General features: G+C 51.9%; 7 protein-coding genes and 1 non-coding gene across 8 annotated transcripts; 3 read left to right on the plus strand and 5 right to left on the minus strand.

Annotated features, from left to right (window-relative positions):
* Positions 1–780: 780 nt before the first annotated feature.
* CC77DRAFT_982379 (hypothetical protein) lies at positions 781–2,299 on the minus strand. The gene is made up of 2 exons (XM_018536115.1): positions 1,937–2,299; positions 781–1,879 (listed from the first exon to the last, which is right to left on the minus strand). Exon 2 carries the CDS (start codon positions 1,837–1,839, stop codon positions 1,093–1,095), a length of 747 nt encoding a protein of 248 aa, XP_018389024.1. The 5' UTR covers positions 1,840–1,879; positions 1,937–2,299; the 3' UTR covers positions 781–1,092.
* Positions 2,300–5,247: 2,948 nt separating this feature from the next.
* On the minus strand, positions 5,248–5,336 carry CC77DRAFT_t20. Its single transcript has one exon. It is a non-coding gene; the product is annotated as a tRNA-Thr (tRNA).
* A 404-nt stretch (positions 5,337–5,740) lies between these two features.
* Positions 5,741–9,063, minus strand: CC77DRAFT_1091814 (WD40 repeat-like protein). Its single transcript, XM_018529595.1, has 2 exons — positions 7,188–9,063; positions 5,741–7,128 (listed from the first exon to the last, which is right to left on the minus strand). Exons 1-2 carry the CDS (start codon positions 8,988–8,990, stop codon positions 5,911–5,913), a joined length of 3,021 nt encoding a protein of 1,006 aa, XP_018389025.1. The 5' UTR covers positions 8,991–9,063; the 3' UTR covers positions 5,741–5,910.
* A 118-nt stretch (positions 9,064–9,181) lies between these two features.
* Positions 9,182–10,261, plus strand: CC77DRAFT_1017262 (DNA-directed RNA polymerases N/8 kDa subunit superfamily). The gene is made up of 4 exons (XM_018524367.1): positions 9,182–9,304; positions 9,357–9,415; positions 9,538–9,624; positions 9,732–10,261. Exons 1-4 carry the CDS (start codon positions 9,269–9,271, stop codon positions 9,781–9,783), a joined length of 234 nt encoding a protein of 77 aa, XP_018389026.1. The 5' UTR covers positions 9,182–9,268; the 3' UTR covers positions 9,784–10,261.
* On the minus strand, positions 9,842–12,273 carry CC77DRAFT_1017263 (hypothetical protein). The gene is made up of 3 exons (XM_018524368.1): positions 11,873–12,273; positions 11,651–11,803; positions 9,842–11,587 (listed from the first exon to the last, which is right to left on the minus strand). Exons 1-3 carry the CDS (start codon positions 12,037–12,039, stop codon positions 10,048–10,050), a joined length of 1,860 nt encoding a protein of 619 aa, XP_018389027.1. The 5' UTR covers positions 12,040–12,273; the 3' UTR covers positions 9,842–10,047.
* A 118-nt stretch (positions 12,274–12,391) lies between these two features.
* On the plus strand, positions 12,392–14,730 carry CC77DRAFT_1017264 (RCC1/BLIP-II protein). The gene is made up of 3 exons (XM_018524369.1): positions 12,392–12,548; positions 12,600–12,731; positions 12,780–14,730. The coding sequence occupies exons 1-3, from the start codon at positions 12,470–12,472 to the stop codon at positions 14,390–14,392; spliced, it is 1,824 nt and encodes a 607-aa protein (XP_018389028.1). The 5' UTR covers positions 12,392–12,469; the 3' UTR covers positions 14,393–14,730.
* A 136-nt stretch (positions 14,731–14,866) lies between these two features.
* CC77DRAFT_1058128 (hypothetical protein) lies at positions 14,867–15,185 on the plus strand (the record flags this gene model as incomplete). Its single annotated transcript, XM_018528098.1, has 2 exons — positions 14,867–14,964; positions 15,020–15,185. The coding sequence occupies 2 exons, from the start codon at positions 14,867–14,869 to the stop codon at positions 15,183–15,185; spliced, it is 264 nt and encodes an 87-aa protein (XP_018389029.1).
* A 374-nt stretch (positions 15,186–15,559) lies between these two features.
* Positions 15,560–16,319, minus strand: CC77DRAFT_1017266 (hypothetical protein; the record flags this gene model as incomplete). Its single annotated transcript, XM_018524370.1, has 1 exon — positions 15,560–16,319. A coding segment is annotated over exon 1 (383 nt), but the record flags the coding sequence as incomplete, so codon positions are not given.
* Between the last annotated feature and the right edge of the window lie 112 nt (positions 16,320–16,431).

Consider the following 16,431-nt stretch of genomic DNA (forward strand, 5'->3'; position numbering starts at 1 on the left):
GTCCGCTCATCAAGACAACTGTCAAGTGCATCGAAATGAGAGTGTGAGTGGATAATGCGTATCCGCGTGAGACGGATCATGGCTCCCTGATGATCCGCTCCATGGTCTGGCTCACATGCCCGCGTTTCGACCGAGCGGAACAAAACGTGACCGTCCGTACTGCGAGCTCCTGTTGTGTCCGATCGGGCACGTTCAAACTCCGAACATCCCACCCGCATACGTATACGCATACTTTTCGGACAAGGACACGAACAAAGGCCGAGTTGAGCCGGCTGCGTGTGTGGCATGCTTTGCATAGGCCGTTTCTTCCAAGGCAGAAGTTCTTGGAGGATTGACGGTGCGTGGGGCAGTGTGGTCAGTGTACGCAATCAAGTTCGCATCGCCTTCTTTCTGTATGCGGGGATACGAAGTTGATTGACCGGAAGTGTACTTTCATCAGGCAGGCGTTGCGAAGGCGATGCGAAAGCGTCGCTCCGCCATGCGAGAGGCTCGCTCGGCGAAAAGCAGCCGTGGCCGCGACGCGAGGTGCCCGCCCTATGCGGGAGGCATGCGAGGGCCAGGGTCTGACGCACTGGCCAAAAGTCGATCAACCCTAGAATTTCCCAGTAACACATGTGTGACTGCGCAAATTGGCAGACAACTGTAATGCGTGGGGTTTTTGTACTATGTGCTGGTGACAGTTCATCAGTCATGCATGGCAAGTGTGCCTGTGACCCGATAGGATGTGATTAGCATGCAGAGTGCAGCGATAGTAGAGCATCACCTGAAGAGAGTGTGGAGATTGTTTTTTGTGGGTGTAATGATCATCATTGAAAATCTAGCTATAGGCGGGAGTCTCGACCATCGCCTTCGGGAGACTTCGAACCGCTCGCGACCAATGTCCCAAATCCTCCTATCCCATATCCATGCAACATTTCAGAGTAGAGTAGTTTCCTGATATCTTCGTGAAGATCCCAACCGCCCCTGCGGTATATGCCAATAAAATAAAACCAAAGGATATAATGCTCAAATGCCACGCTATGCTGTAAAGGACACGCTCGCTGAAAATGCTAGATCAAAAATCAAAAGGTCAGAACACGTTGATGTGCTGGCCTAATAACTTGAGATGAGCGGAGCGGTGGTATCCATGAACAGCGGATGGTCCTCGATGTCTTGCGAGGCTGGTTTTGCGTCGTAGAAGGTTGTTGTAAGCATGGCCTCCTTGTCGGAGAAGTTGAAAGACGCTTGTGGGGGCGATGTAGGTGGTGACTCGTCATCGGACTCTTCTTCGTAGGTGAGCTCGGGTGGTGATTGTAGTTGCGATGGCACTCGAGTAAGAGCGAGCTCCGAGTCGTCCTCCATGTCGTCGTAGAATTCGTCCTCATCCTCGTCGTCGTCGACCTCCATTGTGCTGATCTGAACTGGTGACTGAGCGATGCGGCGAGGCAGGGGGATCATGTCAAAGTCGTCTTCGTTCTCAGAGTCCGAGTCGGACTCGTCGTCGTCGTCTTCCTCCTCAGCAATGCTGTCGGCCCATTGAATGTGGCGGGGCTCTTCGGACTTGGAGGCCTTGGCCATGGTCTGGTTGAACCATTGTTCTTGCTGGCGTTCGGCGTCTTGGAGCTCGACCATGAGGCTGTCGAGGAGGTTTGCGTGTCCAACGAGAAGGCGGAGGTCGTGGTCGGCCCTGCATGCCTCTTTGCCGAGCTTGGAGCGGGCGGAGGCAGCAATGTAGTAGGTTTGGGTGAGAGACATCTTCTGCTTCTTTTGCGGTGGTGAAGAGACAAAGTGGGAGCGGGTGGTCTCGGCGGTGAAGGGCTCGAAGGAGGTTTGTATGCGGAGATGCGATGAGGAAGGCATGATGTTTGTTATGTATAAGGCAGTAGTCTATGGTGAGAGGCTAAAAAATGTGAGTCAGTTTGGTTTATGACTTGGAGAGACCCGGGTGCAAACCTACCTTAAAGCAGCGGCCAATCGAGGGAAGGTGATCCGAGCGTGGGTAGAAGCCGGGAAGGTGTGATGTAATTGATGGTTTGTGGTAGCGGCGATGATGGGCAAGTCGGAGTCTGGGGTAGTCTGTTATTCGCTGTGGTGTTGTGGACTGGTGTTTGAGCTGGTGATGGAATCTGAAGCGAGGGCACGCGTGTTTCTTATGTTTCCCTGACGCATAGAGGATGGATAACGGGTTCTCGGAATTATTGGCATGTTTCCACCGCTCTTGGCCGAGCAGGGACGGATGCGGTGAGCTAACACACTATGATTCACACGACTGCAGGGGTGCTAGCGCGGCTTACGAGACAGCCCGGTCGGTCGTAGAGACTTTCGCCCGCATGCACATACGGGCGTTACGAAGCGGACACCGGACGTTGCGCGGATATACAGTCTGCCCAGCACATGCTCTGCACATGGCTAGCCTAATCGGCGTCTCGCTGTTTGTCGGCGTTTACTAACTCACGATGAATTGCATCACACATGTCGCTCCCACATCGCGCCATCAGGGTTTTCCTTTTTTCTTTGCACTGACTGCTTGGGCTGATTGAGCCTGTCTGGCTGCCTGCCTGGCTGCCTGCGCTGCTAGGATGCGCTGTCGTAAGGGCTAAGCCACGGACCTCTGTACAAGCAGAGCGGTCAGCCCTGAATCTGTGGCTGTCAAACGTGGCCCCGTCACCCTCTCGCCCAAGGCGCCTCTGTTGCACCTTGACAGCGCGCGCAACCCTGTCGGGCCCGACGCTGCACAATCCCTCCGCGCGACAAAATCACCGTTAGGCTTACTGCGAATTGTTTGCGTTTTCCTACATAGTCCTCGCCTCGGCCGATGTGCTGCAACCTTGGTTTCGCGGCTGCCTAGCACATCGGCGTTTGGCTATCCTCACGTCTTTCGTCCGCATCGTCAAAAGCCACCATCTAGGCCACGCGGACCTGCCACTCACTCTCACCCCCGCGCCCAAGCACATCATCATCAAAGACAAGGCACCAATCACGCCTGGGCTCCGACACTGTCATTTGTCCCGACCTCACAATTACAGAATTACTAACTCCCATCTGCACCCCGGCTGCCATTGGTATGCGGGCTGGCTTTGTCATTGATGCTGAAAAATACCTTCTGACAAACCCGCTAACGACCCTGCATGAACCAGTGTAATTTGATGACACGATCATGCGCTTTCTTCGCAATCGCGTGCTCAGTAGCAGACAGCCTGCGATTAGGCTATTTGCGCACTCGTCATCGTCTTCAATTCATTACTTTTGCGCTTCTACAGCCCGACTGTCCAATGTCCTGAGCTTTTGGCATCTGTGCGTCAAGTGTCAGGCACAAACAAAAAAACGGTGAACAGTGCGTCCGTACCATCCGTCTCCGCTCCGCCCTTTCCCACTACACCGGCTCCGGCGAGGGCGTGCTTCCAGGACGAACGATCCCGAAAGAGGAAAGCACAGCTTGTGGCGCTTTCAGCCGTCGCTTCGTATACCGGATTGCGATTACCGAGTCTCTCATCTCCATGCGCACAGCCCTTTTGTGCCATTGAGTAGTGCGGCTCGCATGGGTCCAGTCTAACCGTACGACTCGCTTCGACACGTATCCGTTGGCCTGACTTCACCGCTGAAGCTGTACGAGGCTGATCAGGAGACCGCTAACCGCCAAATCCAAGAACTCGCATATATGCATGCTGCGGCACCATAGCAACGCAATGCTGCGATGCGACTTCACGTCGCTTTCTGACCAAGTATGAGTCGACTATGCCAAGTGCACGATGCGGTCCTTGGAAGCCTGAGCCACCACATGTTTACGAACACCAGAACCCCGCGTCAACAGCTCTACACCGAGATGCGCTATTGTGCCCGCCGCACGCGCATCGCTTCTTTGCTGGCATGCGGCGAGTGGGTCAGCGTTTGCTCCGCCCACCTCACGTCCTCTTCACCACGTTCAGTCTAACGTCGGTACCAGTCTTCGCCATTGCGTTACCGCTTTAGGTATTTCATCAGATTGCGGCATATTCTAACAACCAAGTGAGGATCTTCAAGCGAGCGACCAGCCCCCGTCTCCAAGTAAAATCACGCAAGCGAATCTCTAGTAGGATACTCTCTAAGCCATCAAATCGCTCAACCCGCAACTGGCCACGTCTGCCGCCGACGAAAGCATTTCTCCAATCCAAAAATGATATGCATTCTCCATTGCATTCCGACTCCTGCTATGGATTCTTTCCAGTCGACGGTCTGTCCGGATATCAATTCGGGTCCAGGCCATGTTTCTAAGCAGATAGCTGCGCTACTACGTGCATCACTAAGCACCATTTCCACAACTATTGGTTACCAACACATACACATCTACCGATATTTCAACACTCATGTAAGTCTCAGCGGTATCTATATGACGCAGCAATCGTACGAAGAGCGCACACCTAGAGCAGCTCAATCATAATCGCATCAGCGGGACAAAAATCCACAGGAGGCATTTGCCAATGAAGATGCGAGACGCCATGAAGAGGCTTCAGGTTTCCGGCTGACAGATCGGGAAGTCAGGAAGTCTATCTGCTTTCAACTCGAACCCAAGTTTGAGCGCACGCTACTGGCTCGCACCTCCGCCTTTGTAAGACAACGCTAAACAGTATTTGTGATGGACGGTCCAATCCTAGTATGATCAATACTAGTCAAAGACTCGCAACTGGGAAATTGTCGACGATGCGCGAAGAGCGTAGAGTACTGTAAACTCGTGCTCGATGAACCCCCATCTCCAATGCTGGTCAGCTTGTTCCTGGTCTAAACGGGAAACCACTCAAGAGTAACTCGCACGAAAGAAAACGTAGAGAGCAAGGATCCAGCCTGTCTTTGCGTTGTGAATATCAGTCAAGAAGCCATTCCGCTGATGGCACATGCAATGCTTCCACGTTAGTGCATCTAGTTGATTTGTGTATTTGGTGGAAGCACATGCCATTATCAGATTGTCAGTACCAATCTGCCAACGCGCTTACGAAGAAAGCGAGTGCATAATCTACCCTCCTTACATGCGGACAAGACGAGTCAGCTAAGAAGGACCTTGCCCTTGGAGAAGAACCTGTAAAGTGTACATGATGATGTTTCTCAGAGATCTAAATGTGAGAATACGCGACTGTATGTTACTCTGAGGCAGCGCACTAGTCACTACATGCATCCCATTTTGTTAGAGTTAGCGCCTTCCGACTTGACTCGTATCGCCTAGCCTCTCTCTGTCACCCAAAAAAAAAAGGATTTCGAGCAAAATAAAACGTTGCAAACTTCAAAAACATCGACGTTTGCCCGCTCACGGAATCGAACCGTGGATCTTCGCATATCGGACATATGCTGCGTACGAGTGCGACGCAGTACCACTGTGCTAAGCGGGCAATTTGGATGATGAAATCTAAAATTGGCTAATTAATAATTACGAAGAATTGACAAAAGAATCAATGCCATGGTAACATGATCACATCGGTGGGGGACGATGTTCTGGTGGGGTCAGGTACCGTTGAGCCGAGATCTGTGGATGGACTCGCTACTAATGCTGGTCTTGGTATGGCGTGTCGGATACCACAACACAACCTACGAATGACCGCGGACGGCAGGAACAACTCGCCAGGATACAGAAAGCATGTCTCACAACGTTGCTGTATGTTCGTTAGGTGGGCACAGAAGCAGTCATGTCCGTTCATATGGGCTTCTGATTTTGGTGAATGAGATTGATGTGTAGAGATGATAGAGCCGACATTGTACAAAGCGAAGAAGCGTGGTTGAAGTTTGCTGCCATTGTCCTATTCTTCTTGTTTGGTAGCATAGTTCTTCATGCGCCTACCCGATGACTTACGTGCCTCACACTAGGTGTCTAGCATCATCTCGAGTGTCACCTTATACAGCCAGTTCAAGTAAAATATCTCCATGTCGTAGTATTCTGTGAAAACTATATTACACGACGGCAGCCCCCTATGCTGATGCCGTTTGCGGCTTCCCAATGAGCGCCAAAATATTACTAAACAAACCCTGCGGTGGGGGAGGGACAGAACCGTCATGCAGCACGTTCTGCAAATCCTGCATGCTGAAGACCTGCTCGTCACGCTCAATATCTTGAGTGAGATCATCGGAAACCAACAGTTTCGCCAAAGGCTTGCCAGAGTCGTCTTCCTCGCTATCCTCAGGGTAGGAGATGTGATGCATTTCGAGTTGCTCCTCTGGTGGAGGAGTCAGCAGCTGCAACGACCCAGCACTTGGGGTGATGGTCCTGAAGTACGCCTTTGAGTCAAGAACAACGTAACCGCTTTTCTGAGATGCAAGACCCATGGTAATACTAGAATATGTGTCTTTCCAAATGGGCTTTTGATGCTCTGGTCCGTATATAAACATCCTGGACGAAACCTTCTTAGTGGGGGTAGGTGTGGATTCGTTCTTCTCGAACCGAGGTAGTGATACAGCGAATGTACCGTCAGTGCTGTTGCAAGCTAGTCGAACGAGCGGTGCGCGCTCTAGGCGTCCGATGCCGGGAGTATCGATTGGTATGCTGTATGCAAGTCCGTCAGAGACCATATCCCAGACGGTGATGGCATCAGCAACCACTATAAGATATTGCCCGACGAAACCAAGTCCAGAGAGGGCCGTTACATCGATCTCAGTGAGCGATCGTCGAACTGTTGCAGATTGAACATCGATCAGATGTGTGACACCGGCGTCTTCTTCCAAATCCCAAGAGATTGAAGCAGCAAGGACCGAGCCATCGGATGAAAAGGCCAATCGTGAAGTGCGCGGCGGTAAGGTACGCTGTGAACCTTCGGTGATGTCGAGCTTGTCGTTGATTTCAATTGACCGGTCGAGCGACCAGGTGACCAGACCTTCCTGTTGGGCCCCACGAACGATGACTCCATCGCGTGATCGTGTCTTAGGTCTCCATATCCGTACGACGTGATCTTCGCCGACAGTTGCGAAGCCCGCAGCAGCCGGATCAGCGACAAGATGGAATACTCGCCCATTACCACATACGTCTTCGAAGAAGTGTGGTGCGTCAATGCGTGTTTCCAACTTCCATTGCGCGCTGCTTTTGTCGCGTCGCCAGACCTTGAGATACACCTCGCGGCGGCGCAGGCGTTCCTGTTCATTGAACTCTGGAATACCTTCATTCACATAACGAGTGTCCAGTTGTGACGGTACCCACTGCAATAGGCACAAAGTCAGTGTATGTCTTACATGCATCTCAGATAGTCAGAACTTACCTCATCAATTGTCGCAAGCCATTCTCCGTCATGGCTGACTTGGATATGCGTAACTGTAGGCTCCTTGATTTGGCGTCCATCAGGGGCGACATTGGGCTCCGTCGCATTGTTGCGGGTGAGCGCCTGTCGCCCTTTTGCGCGATCATTCGCAAGGTCAAATGTCTGTAGGTATGGCTCAGGTCTGAAACCCTCGTCCTTCTTGTTGTGACGAGGTTGTGACGATGGTACAGCGAAGAACACTTCGGTCGAGTTGGCCGGGTTGACAGCCATGGGCACTGCATCAAAGATGCCAAACGTGTTGTCACCATCCCTAGACAGCTGTTCGACGTCGATTCGACGTGATTGGATACCGATGATGTTTGTGCGGGCCTCGAGCTCGGTGGTAGACAGAACAATGACAGAATTGTTAGCCAACGTCAACGCATACGCTGAGCCCGTGGGAGAAACCACAACGTTCTCAATAGCCGCGGAAAGATGGGGTAGATGCTGTGGTTGTCCAGTAGCAAGCTGCCACATCGTGAGGACTGTCTCATCACCTCCCGAGATAAGGTAGTTGCCATCCAACGACCATTTGACAGACCCTATCGCATCTCTATGCCAATGGAGTCTCTTGGGCCTGAAGCTTTCGGCATTGCCTTTCTCAACTGCAGCAAAAGAAGCCAGAATGTCTTCGAAAAGAAGGATCACCCCGGTTTCTTCTCCAACAGCAATGTCAAGAACATCCCTTTGACTTTGTGGAGTCTTGTTTCCGTTGTCATTCTCTTGATGCTCGCGGTGATAGACGTTAAAGGTCGTGATGTGCTTCGAGAATTTGAATTCCCGCCAGACGTACTCCAAGTCCTCGAATGCTGTCTTGCTAGCCTTCGTGCGCTTTCCGACCACGAGAGAGTCAGATGTAGCAACCACGACGTACTTGCCTTGCATAAGTACCTGGACACCGCGGATTGCAGAGCTCGCACTGCTCAGTATTTGCTTGACTTGCTTGAGTTCTGTCCGGGTATCTTGACGCTTCGTACGAAGTGCGTGCACACTGATGGTGTGTCCCTCATCAGTTTCATGACAATATGTAAGATCATCCTCGGAGGAGTCTGACTGCGCAATGACTGTCATGTGGCGGACTGTAGCACCAATGTTCCATCGACCAGCTTTCTTGCCAGCCACCCAGTTCCACAGTATTATGTGCCCAATTGAGTATGCGACGTACACGAGGTGGGGGTTCGTGGGTGATAGAGCATAAGCTGTGAGGGCGCCTGTGTCGTCTTCGGAAAGTGTATTGGCGAGCAACGATGTTTCGGTTGCATAGACACGAAGTGACTTGGCGTTGGCGATGAGCAGGTATTTCTCGTCGGGCGAGAAGACAGGGTCGGCTGGTAGGAACCATCCTCCATGAGCGGGTGACGAAGCCCACCTATCAGTCTTCTTGCTCTTCTTCTTTTTGACTATACCTGATACCTCGGCCTCGATCAGTTCGTTGCGCTCTTGTCTGTTCCTTTCCTTTCTGTCCTTCTTTTCCTGCTTCTTGAGAGCTGCCTTTGATAATCCTGACATGTCCAGTGCTCCGTTGACTTCAGCCGGCGCATCTTTGCTCGCACCATTCGTTTTCGGGGTAGACGTCGATCGCTTCTTTGGCGTAGACGCATTCGACTTGGGCGTTGCACCGGTTGCGCCATTTGAAGATTCGTCGTTGCGACCATCGTTGAGCGCAGCGGCAGCGGCAGCCTCGTTCTTCCTCTGCTTCTTGGCCCTCTTCTGTGCTGCAGCCTCCTCGGCCTTCCTCTTCAATTGGGGAGTCGCGTCCTCCATCCTAGCTGAGTCTCGAGTGGACTTGCGTGTAAGAATCCGCAAAGGTGGAAGTCGTGAAGTTCGTGTAGCATCGACATGTCGAAGTTGAACTTTTTCGATGGAGCCTGGCCCGAGCTTTTCACCGCCCGCGTCCTTAGCGCGCCCGCAACTTTCTTTGAGACAGCGTCCACCAACGTCCGGCATCACGACAACCTCACCTTACCTTTGCGCGCTTCCGTAGCTATCAGACCGTGATCGCGTGTCCTCCTAAACAACACGAATACCCTCGAATCACCAAGATGATTGTTCCCATCCGTTGCTTTTCGTGCGGCAAGGTACTACAACTACATTCTAGCTCATGCGCGCCCTTGCTCACAGAGTTCCTAGGTCACGGGCGACCTGTGGGAGAAGTACATGACCATTCTCAGTGAAGGCAAAGAAGAAGCGTAAGAAACCTCGTTCATAGAAGACCCCAGCACGCCTACCTTGCAGCCAAACTCGACCTTGTTCAATACCACTACCAGTCCCGTACCGACACAAGACATTCGCTAACGTGTACCCCATCTAGTGAGGCCCTCGACGAGATCGGTCTCCAACGCTACTGCTGCCGCCGCATGATTCTTACCCACGTCGATCTCATCGAAAAGCTCCTCAAGTACGTTTCCGCCGCCGATCGCAACAAGCTGATGCGCTGCCAAAATGCAGAGATGCAGAGACACCAGCGGTAATGACGCCCCGGAAAGGAGCTAACACTTCATACAGATACAATGCTAGCGAAAGAGAACAAGCCCGCGCCGCCCGGGGAGGACGATAGTCGGCAGACGATACGGACAGGCAATTTGGAGTTTTGGAACGGCATACTTTATCATGGCGAGGCGTTTTTCGGGCGAAGCATATTGGGTTGAACTAGATCTTCTTCCATCCACGATCTGGAAGTCTGCAAAGACAGGAAATGCCTGACTATAATGAGAGTCGCTAGCCTGCGTGGACGTAGTTCCATGCGCAGGCACGTGCAGAGTGCGGGATTACAACATCTACCTGACGGACAGAGCAAAGGAAACCCAGTTCTTGATTACTCTTAACATCCCTTACCTTCACTCCCCCAATGTTCCTCCACCCACTCCGTCATAATATCCGTGAAGCTTTTCTCGTTATCAAACGCCTCAGTATCCTCCAGCCCACGCTGCGCACCCAAGTACTCAAGCGCCAGCAATATCCATTTCTCAATGAACTGATTATACATGAGATCAACGGTTTCTGGTTCTTGGACTTTGTTTCCTGGTCGATCGAAGCCAACAGCTGACTGAATGCAGTTGGGAACATTGTAGAAGGCGATGGGCTCATGAACTGTGTCGTCGCCATCCGCACCGGCATCGTCTTTGGTGGTATAACCTGGGAAAGGTTTTGGCTCATCCATATTGCGGAGAGGTGTTTGGCCTTCATGGAGGTCGGCAAAAGCAGAGTCGAAAGATGTGAGCATGTGCGGTCGAGACCGTGCTGCTAAAACCTCTGGGGGCTGCAGGAATGCGTTGCTTTCCATCATGGCCAGCATAATAGGTCCTTCGTTGTTCAAAAGTTTGAGTACTTGGCTGGCGGCTTTGTAAGGTACGTCCTTGATATACCGGATGCCACTTGTGAACGGCGAGACTAGGAACTTCGTGTCCTTGGTGAAAGCTCCCTTGAAAATGTCAAAACGGATGGCACCGGTGTTGGTAATCACAAACGCCTTCTTGCCATTCTGGATGCGATCGGATTTCTCGATAGTCTGAGGTAGTAGCTGTTCCTCGATCCAAGTGAAGATACTCTCGTTGTGCGGGTAAGGGCGACGACTGATCCAAAGATCTTGTGGCGCACAGCCGTAGACCTTCCCAAGTCCGAGAGATTCTCTGGCTTCGCCGATCGCCTTGGAAACTTTTTTCCCATGGTCAGTTGCGAACGATTTCGCGTCCTTCCCGCTGTGGTGTTGCATCGAGTAAAGATTGTTGTCAATATATCGACGAGAGAATGTGAGCTTTGGGCTCTGGAGTGCAGGCGCTCTATCTTTCGTGCCGCGAGTACTGAGACCGTTGATAGACGCAAAGCCGAGCGTCTCCATATACCGCCCACTCTCGAGAGCAGCAGCTTTGGCGTCAAAAACCTTATAATCACGGATATGCGTATGACCTCCGAAGAACTGGATAGGCGTATCCCAGTGCAGGGAACGAATAGTAGAGAAGAGCACTGCATACTCTTCAGAACGGATATCGACGTGACCAAAGACGATGATCAGGTCGATGTCTTGATCTTTGAGGGCTTCCTTGAACCACTCTTCATGCACCGTGTCTTCGACTCTGTGAATCACAGTGTTGTTTGCATTGCCTGTAAAATCGAAGATGAATCCAAAAGCTAGGATACGTATGCCTTGGTTCTTAGTAGTGAATTTTTTGAAGCGCGGCGCGAATGGCTCCAGCTTTCCGGTCTTGGGGTTATAGATGTCTAGATTAGAAGCCAAGTAGTTCTCTTTGAAGTCAGGAACTGTATGGAAATATTCACCCTCGGCAGTGTTTGCTTTGTAAAGTTCGTGATTCCCAGAACAGATCAGATCGATGTTTTGTTCTTTGGCAATTTCGTATGTAAATCTAGATATTGGGTTACGAAGTCAGTGTAGGTCCCATGTGTATTTAATGCAGGGCCCCACTAACTTTCCTCGAGGCTTAGAGGAATCGTAGATAGCGTTTCCCTCTACTCTGTCTCCGGTGTCTACAAGAAGAAAGTCCGACCCATCCGCGTCTGCTTTGTCACGCATGTGCTGAGCAAATGAGACATAGTCGCCCCAATCGGACGAAAACGACGCCCTGCAGTTGGTCAGATCGACGTGTGTCAACATAGTAAACTTCAGCTGAAGGCGTTTTTCGGTAACCTACTCTTGTAGATGGCCTCCCCACCACCCATGGATATCAGTAGTATGCAGGAAGTTAAGTTGCGCCCAAGGTAGATCACGCAGGGGAGCCGCTTTAGGAGACGGCGCCTCAGGTTGGACGCAGTAAATCCCTTTCAGAAGCGCAGAAAGAACAATAGATTTGTGAAACATGTTGAAAGGCAAGATGCTGTGCTACTCGCCCCTTTCGCGAACTGCGGTTGTATCAGGCGACCATCTAGGTACTGGGCAATGGCTGGACGAATTTCGATGACGAACGACAGGGACTGGGATGCAATACGTTAAAGCAATGTGTAAAAGCACGAGAAGGCGTTGCAGTGTTGATGAGGCAGATGAGGCAGATGATGCTAGATGTTGTGAGTGTCGGACGGTCAACAGTTGATGGTCAGCCAATCAGGCAGTGACGTACGCGATGAATGGTTGACGGGCCGTGGCTGCAGCGAGCTGGTCCATGTAAAGTCTAGCGCCGTGCTTGCCAAATACAGTTCAACATTTTTCTATATACGACAACACCAGCCACCTCACAACAACTTTCCACCCAAACACTTTTTACGCGCATCAACTCTCGTTCGTGTCGCGCAAAATGGCTAGAGCTTCCCGTTCTGCGAGCGCAAAGCCCGCCGAGAAGAAAGATGCCAAAGAGGTCAAAGTAAACGGCGCCGGTACGTCACGCCCACCCAAGGAAATCAGGCCACCGCTAACCAACCTCGCAGTCCCACGAAGAGGCGCAAAGAAGACCGAAGACGCGCCTGTTGCCAATGGCATAGCCGAGGAGGTTGAAGACGCTGAAGACGTCGAAATGGCTGATGAAGACGCCGAGGAAGTCAAGGCAGCACCACAGAAGCGTAAGGTCAACGCGTCCAAAGTAGGGCTATCTGCTAAGACGGGTTTAGCTACTGGACGCAGTCGCGCAAAGAAGACCGAAACTCCCGCGCCTGAACCCAAAGCCGCGCCTAAGAAGACGACAAAGCGCAAGAAGGACGAAGAAAGCGAACCCGAGGTCGAAGACGCGCCTGCGCCCGCTGTGAAGAAGCCAAAGGTCGAGCGCGCGAAGGCTGCACCCAAAGCTGCACCAAAAGCCGCGTCAAAGGCTGCAACACCAGAGCCAGAGGCCGAGAAGATCGATCCGGCTCTGGTTCCAAATCCCAAGGGCCCGCGCCGCGCCAAGGGCAAGAAGACAGAGATCAACTCGATCCGCTACACTGAACCTTTGAAGGTATTCGTCTTCGGCGAAGGTTCCTCTGGTGAGCTCGGCCTTGGCGCTACAAGCAAGGCCATCGACGTGAAGCGACCGCGTTACAACGAGACTCTGTCCAACATGAATGTCGTCAAGATTGCTACTGGTGGCATGCACGTTGTTGCACTAACCAAAGACAACCAAATCCTGACATGGGGTGTTAACGACAACGACGCCCTCGGGCGCGACACATCGAACGCCAACGTCAAGATGCGCGATCTCGATGCGGACGACTCCGATTCTGATTCTGAAGACGAGACTGGTGGCTTGAACGATGCCGAGGCTACACCTGCGCCTGTGCCGGCCGAGTTTTTCCCTGAAGACACCACCTTCGTCGATGTCGCTGCCGGTGATAGCTGCTCTTTTGCCCTTACTACCGAGGGCGCTGTTTACGGATGGGGCACGTTCCGAAAGAACGAAGGCATCATGGGATTCGCAACCGACAACAAGACGGCACCTCGGCCTGTCTATATTGACGGCGTAAAGAAGGTTACTCAGATCGTGTGCGGTACCAACCACGTCTACGCACTTGACAAGGACCACCATGTATGGGCTTGGGGCAATGGCCAGCAAAACCAGCTTGGTCGCCGCGTTACCGAACGCAACCTCGTCCAAGCTTTGCAGCCGAGCAAGGTTGGTTTCCACGATACCTCTATCAAAAAGCACAGCCAACGCATCACGCACATCGCATCCGGTGACTATCACGGTCTTGCAATCGCAGATGACGGGCATGTCTGGGGTTGGGGTGCGAACAATTACTGCGAAACTGGTTACACCGAGAATGCTGGTGCAGACGATGCCAGCGTCCTACAACCCAAAATTGTACACAGCTTGGAGGGCAAAGGCGTTCATACGCTTGACGCAGGCTCGCATCACAACCTAGCCATTACCAAGGATGGACAAGTGCTCGTCTGGGGTCGCTGCGATGGTTCACAGACCGGTCTCCCTCCTTCCCAACTTGACGCAGAGACGGATGAGAGCAAGGTATTGAAGAACAACGGCAAGGCGAAAATTGTTGTACAGCCGACACCCCTTCCTGACCTCAAGAACATTGTCACCGGCGCATGCGGCCCTGAACACTCTATCGTCATTGACGAGGCCGGCAAGGCCTACTCATGGGGTTTCTCAGTGAACTTCCAGACGGGTCAGGGCACTGATGACGAGATCGAGGTCCCGACTATGATCGACAATACTGCTGTGCGAGAGACAAAGCTTGTATGGGCTGGTTGCGGTGGTCAGTACAGTATCTTGGCAAGCAAGAAGGAGTAGGCCACTCAGGCTGTATCTCCATGGTGTAGAGAATTCCGATGGCGGCAACCTTCTATGAGCTTACTTTCTTCCATTTCCTGATATTTAGTCTGGCCTCACCTTTGAGGCTTTCAGACAAGCATTCACGGCGTTCAAGTTCCTCTCGGGTATCTTTTGCATAGCGGATATCTGATTCGGTACACGGGGTTATCATACGTATTCATTCATTACGTGGCTGAGCGGTAGGCCAAAACACACGACATGGCTATTATTAGAGGGCGTAGACTGGGCGGTAGGCTCAGTCGTGCTTGTGATCAACTTGTAATAGTACGATGCTATGCTATTTATATCTTTTGCGCGTATGCAGTGGTGCTTTTCTATGCGAGTTGTACTTTCAATTACAATGCGGTGAAATGAAATGGAAGACTGATGCCGTGGAATATGCAGGGCTCATGCGCAGTCGCAGCTTCAGATGCCTTACATAATCAAACCGTGATGACGCTCGACCCTGCCGACCAAAAATCACCATCACCGAAGCGCATCGATACTACACCCACGACACTACTCCACCACTACCGCAACCTCTATATATCGTACGAACCCCGCGAAACAGAAGCCGTGTGTTCCCAATATTGACGAATTTCGCAGCTTCACGCTCACCACCGCAACAATGCCACCCAAGCAAATGGCAGGCAAGGGCCGTACTCTCAACGAGCCCAGCTTCGCGTCTAGCACTATTTCGGCCTTTACAAGCAAGGAGAACAGGAGTATTGTTACTGCTGCGGGGATGTTTGCTGTAAGATACTCTATGTGATGGCAGATATCGGAGGGGCGATAGAACACGATTTACAAGATGGAGAATTGAACAAAAGATGAGCGCTGACGACGGTGTACAGATCGGTGTAACATTCTTGCACAGCAGCTGGGCCGAAATCCTACTCCCCGCGTAAACCCAAATCCATCACAAAGGGACAATGCGCCGGCGCTGTGACAGCGAGGCGGCAAATGCGAGCAGCCATCGCAGGGCAATGGACGAACCTTGACGCCATGTACAAAGAAGGAAATTTCATCTTGGGAAGAGCATTGAGAAGGGCGTTCAGGCACGGATAGCATACTCAATGGTGTGAAAGCAGGGTCAAAATGCGACCTACAACCGGGGTCATTCGACGATCTTGCAACGAAATGTACAACAATTCCGATTTTTTTCCTCCGAAGCAATCTCAACTAGATTTTTTGATAACTAGTCTCATTTCATACCCCTCTCGACGTCATCCCAGGACATATGGTAATCTGAAACACCATGCGCCTCACCTGTATCGACGCGTATGACGGTTCTGTAACCCACATGGCTGGAACACACCAAGCACTGTCTTGCTGTCACAGAAATGCTTAGCTATAGACATTACGGATCAAGTCGCCCTATGAGTTTCTTCTTCTTCTTCTTTTTCCCTCTTCCGAGACACAGTCTGAGCTTGACCACAGTTTCACGTCGCCTCCTTGGTTTGTTCAGCTTCATTTACCACCATCGTTCGTGTCAGCTATGGCGCGCGTCGAGTGTCGAGTTGGAACTCCTGCGGGCTGGTGCGAGCATAGTGTGAGCTCTTGGGGGAGCATTTCTTTTTCCACGAGGCAAAAGCTGGGCAAGCGGATCTGAGATCAACCGTCCGGATTGCTCCGGCGAATTCCTATCGGGCGCGTAACTGGCGTATGAGAAGTATACGCGTGGCGTGTTCAGATACGTCCTGATCGAGCTGTTGGCGGATGGTATCGTTTGGCTATCGTGAAGTGTGCCTTGGCGCTCGGAAGTTGTCTGTTGGCATTCTAAGCGCCAGTCAGTTGGACAAAGCAGCCTGTGTTGGTTTTGGAGCAGTTTGTAAAGTCCAATAGCAACGTTGATTCGTACTCGGCATATTGCTTTCATACGGCACGGTGGCGTCAAGAATCAATTAGCATGCTGCGCAGCAGAGTAACTCAATTGTTAGTCTGCGAACCTGGTTGTTGGTACTTCGACGCGCCGGTGGCGCATGCAGAAGGCCTTACTGTATGCGATCATCTACTGC

Source organism: Alternaria alternata (assembly GCF_001642055.1).
Source record: "Alternaria alternata strain SRC1lrK2f unplaced genomic scaffold CC77scaffold_4, whole genome shotgun sequence".
NCBI lineage: Eukaryota > Fungi > Ascomycota > Dothideomycetes > Pleosporales > Pleosporaceae > Alternaria > Alternaria alternata.

Coding starts and splice junctions, on each gene's coding strand:
- CC77DRAFT_982379 (XM_018536115.1), bottom strand. CDS start 1,839: ATGCCTTCCTCATCGCATCTCCGCATACAAACCTCCTTCGAGCCCTTC.
- CC77DRAFT_1091814 (XM_018529595.1), bottom strand. CDS start 8,990: ATGGAGGACGCGACTCCCCAATTGAAGAGGAAGGCCGAGGAGGCTGCA. Junction 7,129..7,187: donor GGCTTGCGACAATTGATGAG/GTAAGTTCTGAC, acceptor TGCCTATTGCAG/TGGGTACCGTCACAACTGGA.
- CC77DRAFT_1017262 (XM_018524367.1), top strand. CDS start 9,269: ATGATTGTTCCCATCCGTTGCTTTTCGTGCGGCAAG. Junction 9,305..9,356: donor GTTGCTTTTCGTGCGGCAAG/GTACTACAACTA, acceptor CAGAGTTCCTAG/GTCACGGGCGACCTGTGGGA. Junction 9,416..9,537: donor AGTGAAGGCAAAGAAGAAGC/GTAAGAAACCTC, acceptor TACCCCATCTAG/TGAGGCCCTCGACGAGATCG.
- CC77DRAFT_1017263 (XM_018524368.1), bottom strand. CDS start 12,039: ATGTTTCACAAATCTATTGTTCTTTCTGCGCTTCTGAAAGGGATTTAC. Junction 11,804..11,872: donor TGGGGAGGCCATCTACAAGA/GTAGGTTACCGA, acceptor GACCAACTGCAG/GGCGTCGTTTTCGTCCGATT. Junction 11,588..11,650: donor TCCTCTAAGCCTCGAGGAAA/GTTAGTGGGGCC, acceptor CCCAATATCTAG/ATTTACATACGAAATTGCCA.
- CC77DRAFT_1017264 (XM_018524369.1), top strand. CDS start 12,470: ATGGCTAGAGCTTCCCGTTCTGCGAGCGCAAAGCCCGCCGAGAAGAAA. Junction 12,549..12,599: donor GGTCAAAGTAAACGGCGCCG/GTACGTCACGCC, acceptor CCAACCTCGCAG/TCCCACGAAGAGGCGCAAAG. Junction 12,732..12,779: donor CAAGGCAGCACCACAGAAGC/GTAAGGTCAACG, acceptor AGACGGGTTTAG/CTACTGGACGCAGTCGCGCA.